Genomic DNA, 6,000 nt, shown 5'->3' on the forward strand with positions numbered 1-6,000 from the left:
AAGCCACTCCTGCGTTGTATTGGCTGTGTGCTTTGGGTCGTTGTCCTGTCGGAAGGGGAACCTTCGTCCCAGTGTGATGTCCTGAACGCTCTGGAGCAGGTTTTCATCAAGGATCTCTCAGTACTTTGCTCTGTTCATCTTTCCCTCGATCCTGACTAGTCTCCCAGTCCCTGCCACTGAAAAACATCCCCACAGTATGATGTGTCCACCACCATGCTTCACCGTAGGGATAGTGCCAGGTTTCTTCCAGACGTGACGCTTGGCATTCAGGCCAAATAGTTCAATCTTGGTTTTATCAGACCAGAGAATCTTGTTTCTCATGGTCTAATAGTCCTTTAGTTGCCTTTTGGCAGACTCCAAGGGAGCTGTCATGTGGCTTTTACTGAGGAGTGGCTTCCGTCTGGCCACTCTACCATAAAGGCCTGATTGGTGGAGTGCTGCAGAGATGGTTGTCCTTCTGGAAGGTTCTACCATCTCCACAGAGGAACTTCAGTATGCTGTCAGAGTGATCATCGGGTTCTTGGTCACCTCCCTGACCAAGGCCCTTCTCCCCCGATTGCTCAGTTTAGCCGGGAGGCCAGCTCTAGGAAGAGCCTTGGTGGTTCCAAACTTCTTCCGTTTAAGAATGATGGAGGCCACTGTGTTGTTGGTGACCGTTAATCCTGCATAAATGTTTTGATACCCTTCCCCAGATCTGTGCCTCGACAAAATCCTGTTTCGGAACTCTACGGACAATTCCTTCGACCTCATGGCTTGGTTTTTGCTCTGACATGCATTATCAACTGTAGGACCTTAGGCACACACCTGTCTATATATCTATATAACAGGTGGACTCCAATCAAGTTGTAGAAACATCTCAAGGATGATCAATGGATACAGGATGCACCTGAGCTCAATTTCGAGTCTCATAGCAAAGGATCTGAATACTTATGTAAATAAGGTATTTTTAAAAACCTGTTTTCGCTTTGTCATTATGGGGTATTGTGTGTAGATTGATGAGAAAAATTATATATTCTACATTTTAGAATAAGGCTGTAACGTAACAAAATGTAGAAATAGTCAAGGGGTCTGAATACTTTCCAAATGCACTGTATATAATTTTGGCAAAATGATTTCAATTTATCAGAGGGTGCTGCAGCTCCTCCAGCACCCCTACTTCCTGCGGCTATGCCAACATGGTGGTACCTCTTCTATAGTTAAATGGAATAAATCATCTGCTGATGCTCAGCACATCCATGTTTGAGTGTGACAACAGTCAAGATGAAGAGCAGGCCCATATCTTCTTGCTTCCTGTGTCATAATCAATGTAATTACCATAAAGATACATTCTATTGCATTCCTTTTCCATTAAAGGAACAGCCTGTAACCTGGTGATGTCATAAGTGGTCTACAAAACTATTTCAGCTATGCAGTTATTGTTCTTCATTTTTTTTGTTTAAAAGGTATGACAGCTGTGCTCATATTCTCCCAAAATCAACGGGATGCTACATTAATTGAAATGACCAATGAACGGTTGGAAATCTTAGATTGTGGTTCAAAGAATATATAATTATCAATTGATAATACAGATGTTTGTCCATATCATGTAACTGTTGTTTCTTCACAATGAAAAACATAATTCTGATTATAATCAAGGCACTGTAAATCATGATTTCCTAGTTTAGCAGCCTATGTGAAAATTGTATTTATGTGAACATTTTATGTATTGAGCACCTAGTCCTGTTTGAAGGCAGCTCTGTCAGGAAATGACTGCATATGAGGCTGGGGTTGGGAAAAAAATATAAAAAAATCACCAGATCTGACATTGTGATGCGTTTTCTGCTTTAAAAAGGGACATTTTACCATATAATGCTGCAATGTAATCAATCATGCTCACTCCACTCTGTCTCTTTGCCTGTACTTTGTCACCCCCGCCCCCCTTAGCTGGATAAGAGTGAGGTGACAACGTTTGACCTGCCCCTCTCAGCCAGCCATGGCGCCACTGAAGCTTCTGCCTCTAACATCAGCGTGGATGGAGCAGGGGCTGTGGCCGGGGTGGAAGCTCTGGCTAGGGGGGCTGAAGTGTCAGTGGGCGCCGAGGCCCAGCGGACACGGGCTGTTCTGGAGCAGCTACAGCAGAAGATCCTGAAGAGCATTGAGCAGATTCGGATAGAACAGGAGGCACGAAACGACAACGTGGCAGAGTACTTGAAGCTGGCCCACAATGCCAACAGCCATCAGGCTTTTCGTATCAAACAGGTGTTTGAGAAGAAGAACCAGAAGTCTGCTCAGACCATCACCCACCTGCACAAGAAGCTAGATCACTACCACAAGAAGTTTAAGGAGATACAGCAGGTGTGTGTGTGTGTGTGTGTGTGTGTGTGTGTGTGTGTGTGTGTGTGTGTGTGTGTGTGTGTGTGTGAGTAAAGAGAGAAAGAAAATGAAATGAGTCCTCCATGTCTAATTTGTCTACTTTTGCGTTGACACCTTTTCCCCCATCCACATAACCTCCCTCTCCTTATAGCAAGGTCTGGGCCGGCAGCCTAAGGATGTGCTGGGGGATATGCAGCAGGGGCTGAAGGATGTAGGGGCTAACGTACGAGCAGGGATCAGTAGCTTTGGTGGAGGTGTGGTGGAGGGTGTCAAAGGGGGCGTGTCAGAACTCACTCATACAGCTGTGGTGTCTAAGCCCCTGGAGTTTGTCAGCTTGATCCGCAACAAATTCGGCAGCACACACTCGCTAGAGGATGGTGTGGAGGAGCATTTAGATGATGTACCCCTGAGTAGCAACGTCACCTTGGCCTCCAGCGCAAAGTACAGTAGTGACGACGAGTGCTCCAGTGACTCTGTGACAAGCAGTAATTATTTCGGGGCTGGGGGAGGAGGGGGGATGTTGGGGTTGGGGCCGTCCAGGAACCACCACCACAGGTCCTGGGACACTCGGCTGGAAGGCCTGCAGGAGATCAAAGCCAGCCAGGCTCACATGGAGGACGCCATCGAGGACATGAAGAGTCAGCTGCAGAGCGACTACTCCTACATGACCCAGTGCCTACAGGAAGAAAAATACAGGTATGAGCTACTGGAGGAGCAGCTGAATGACCTGACAGAGCTGCACCAGAACCAGATGTCCAACCTGATACAGGAGCTGGCCAGCATGGAAGAGAAAGTGACCTACCAGTCCTATGAGAGAACCAGAGACTCTCAGGTAAAGAGGCAAAAACCTGGATGTATAAGATGTACTGAAACACACAAGTATGAGTGCAGAAAGGAGCCTATAGTACCCGTAAAGCTGTTGTAACTTTATGTTTGCCTGTGTTTGTATTTGTATATACATATTATTTTATGTGTGTGTTTGTACAGGAGGCGGTGGAGTCATGCATGAACCGCATCCATAGGTTAGAGCTGCAACAGCAGCAGCAGCAGATGCTGCAATGGGAGGGTGTGGAGAACGCCAATGCCCACGCCCTGCTGGGAAAACTCATCAACATCATCCTGGCTGTCATGGCTGTAGTGCTAGTGTTCGTCTCCACCCCTGCTAACTTTACCACCCCGCTCATAAAGACCAGAGCACGCGTGGCTGCCACTGTCTTGCTGGCCATTTTTCTGTTTATCCTCTGGAAGTACTGGGACTTCCGGGAGCTTTGGCTACTGCCAGGCTGACACCTCCATAGGCCATCACCCACACACATTGTTTTGACTTGACCTATCACCTACACTGAAAAAATAAAGGTTCCTTGGAGAACTCTTGCCCGATAAATAAACTTGGAGTTAAGTGTAAGGTTCTTGACGTGGCATCTACAGTTCTTCAGAATTCTAAAAGGTTCTTGAAATGTATGAGAGCCTGCAGATGTGTCCCTTTCATAAAACACAGCAAAGTGGCCAGAGTTCTTCAGTGTAACATTTCTAGTGTCGATTCAAGAGTTACATTAACACGGTAAAGAGTTAAATTAACACTAAGGGGTGTAAAATAGACCCAGTGTTAGTGTTAGTAACCAGAGTTGAACATAAACCACACCCCAGCATACTATATTGCAGGTAGATTTTTTAAATTGTTTGTTAAAATCTGTTTTTCCATGTACTTTGATTAATTAATCTTACACTACTCAAATATAAATAGCATTGTTGCCTCCCGAGTGGCGCAGTGGTCTAAGGCACTGCATCGCAGTGCTAGCTGTGCCACTAGAGAGCCTGGTTTGAGTCCAGGCTCTGTTGCAGCCGGCTGCGACTGGGAGACCCATGGGGCGGTGCACAATTGGCCCGGGTTTGGCCGGCAGGAATGTTCTTGTCCCATTGTGCTCTAGCGACTCCTGTGGCGGGCTGGGTGCAATGCATGCTGAGATGGTGCCAGGTGTACGTGTTTCCTCCAACACATTGGTGCAGCTGGCTTCCGTGTTAAGCGGGCGTTGTGTCAAGAAGCAGTGCGGCTTGGCTGGATTGTGTTTCGGAGGACGCATGGCTCTCGCCCTTTTCCTCTCCCGAGTCTGTACTGGAGTTGCAGCGACTACCAATTGGATACCATGAAAAAGGGGTAAAAAAAATCAAATTATAAGAAAATATAAATAGCATACAATTTTGTAAAGTATTCCAATCTGTTACTTGAACTATTGTACCCGTTACTGAAATGGTTGTTTCAGTTTAGATGTTTAAGGTAGTCTCATATCTTAGTCTTCCCAACCCTGGCAGTCATTCTGAATGCAGGTTGCTGGTGAATAAAAAGTTAAAATGTTTATTTGTTGGATTCCAATAGGAATAACACATCACTTTGCAAACCAGCATAATATCACTTGCAGCACTATATTCTTCCCTTCTGCACACACTCGACACATTACCAAACCTTTTACATTTATGACACTTCAGGGGCTTGTGCACAACAGCTCTTACAGGGTAAATCATGAATACTAATTTATATCAAAGAACAGTAGCATGGATGAAATTAACTTTTTTTCCACCATACAGGTCAATCGACGTGCACCAACCACTCCATCGATTTCTTCAGTTATATCCTCTTCCTTTATTTCTAGCGCCACCCCAGAAATAACCTTGATCGGCACCCTGCTACGAAGATCCATGCAGGAAACATTCCACTGCGATATCTTTGAGTCTTAACACATGCTTCTTCTGCTCCTCAGACACACAACATTTTTAAATAAGACCACTAATTGTAACTATCACCGACTCCACACTTCCTTCCAACACATTCCAGATTTTCCTGGAGACGTTAAATGGATTTCCCAAGTAGCATTGATCCAAAACCCTGACCAAAAATGAATCTAGTGGTTTCCTATTTTCCACCATTGCTTTATTTCTCATTTCACTTTTTCTTTGCCACTGTAACCCACTCACTCGACTCACTAGCGGTTTCAAACAAAACTTCAGTTTCCTCCATCTCCGTCCCCTACATCCGTTACCTCGCCACATTAGTCTGCAAGTCATAGAGGAACATTTATTGGTTGATGGGATTAACCAAAGTGATCAATTATCCCGGGGGTGAATTACTTCATGAATGTGTATTGTGTGACTCAAAGAAGAAGACATGGCACAAGTTATTGAAGTGTGGGTTTATGTAAAACTGTTGTTTAGAATGTTATATGTCCATGAGAACTTATGCATTTATGGTAGAAATGTGTTTTGGGGCTGATGATGGAACATTCCTAGCGGAAGTGAGTTCATGCAAAGAGTACTTACTGCTCAGTTGGCCTTTGGCTGGGAGGAGAGCCGGCTAGGCAGGTAACAGGTTGGTTAGAGTAGAGCCATACCTGAGTTTTGTTATAGGCAAGGAGTTTTTGCAGGAATAGTTTATGCTGAGAACGTCTTTGATTTATTCAAATCTTGTCAACACCCTGTGTTATTTTCTGTACAAAGTTTATTGGCCAATTCATCCTGCATCTGTTAATTTTGTAAATAAAACCCTCTAAGAGAGGTGAGCACCAGAACATCCTGTCTGCCTCCTCACTGTCCGAACTACTGCGTCAGCTTCTGCTTCACAACAACATGTTCACTTAGAATCTCACGGTGAAGGCT

General features: G+C 45.0%; 1 protein-coding gene across 1 annotated transcript in view; it reads left to right on the forward strand.

The window, feature by feature from the left end:
* Nucleotides 1-4,291, forward strand: part of LOC139540796 (transmembrane and coiled-coil domains protein 2-like) — a 74,252-nt gene extending 69,961 nt beyond the window's left edge. The window contains exons 3-5 of the mRNA XM_071344773.1: nt 1,924-2,334; nt 2,504-3,184; nt 3,340-4,291. Coding sequence (XP_071200874.1) covers nt 1,924-2,334; nt 2,504-3,184; nt 3,340-3,639 — 1,392 coding nt within the window. The 3' untranslated portion in view covers nt 3,640-4,291. The remainder of the gene's footprint in view (nt 1-1,923; nt 2,335-2,503; nt 3,185-3,339) is intronic.
* The last annotated feature ends 1,709 nt before the right edge of the window (nt 4,292-6,000 follow it).

This window comes from Salvelinus alpinus, chromosome 2, assembly GCF_045679555.1.
Source record: "Salvelinus alpinus chromosome 2, SLU_Salpinus.1, whole genome shotgun sequence".
NCBI classification, from domain to species: Eukaryota; Metazoa; Chordata; class Actinopteri; order Salmoniformes; family Salmonidae; genus Salvelinus; species Salvelinus alpinus.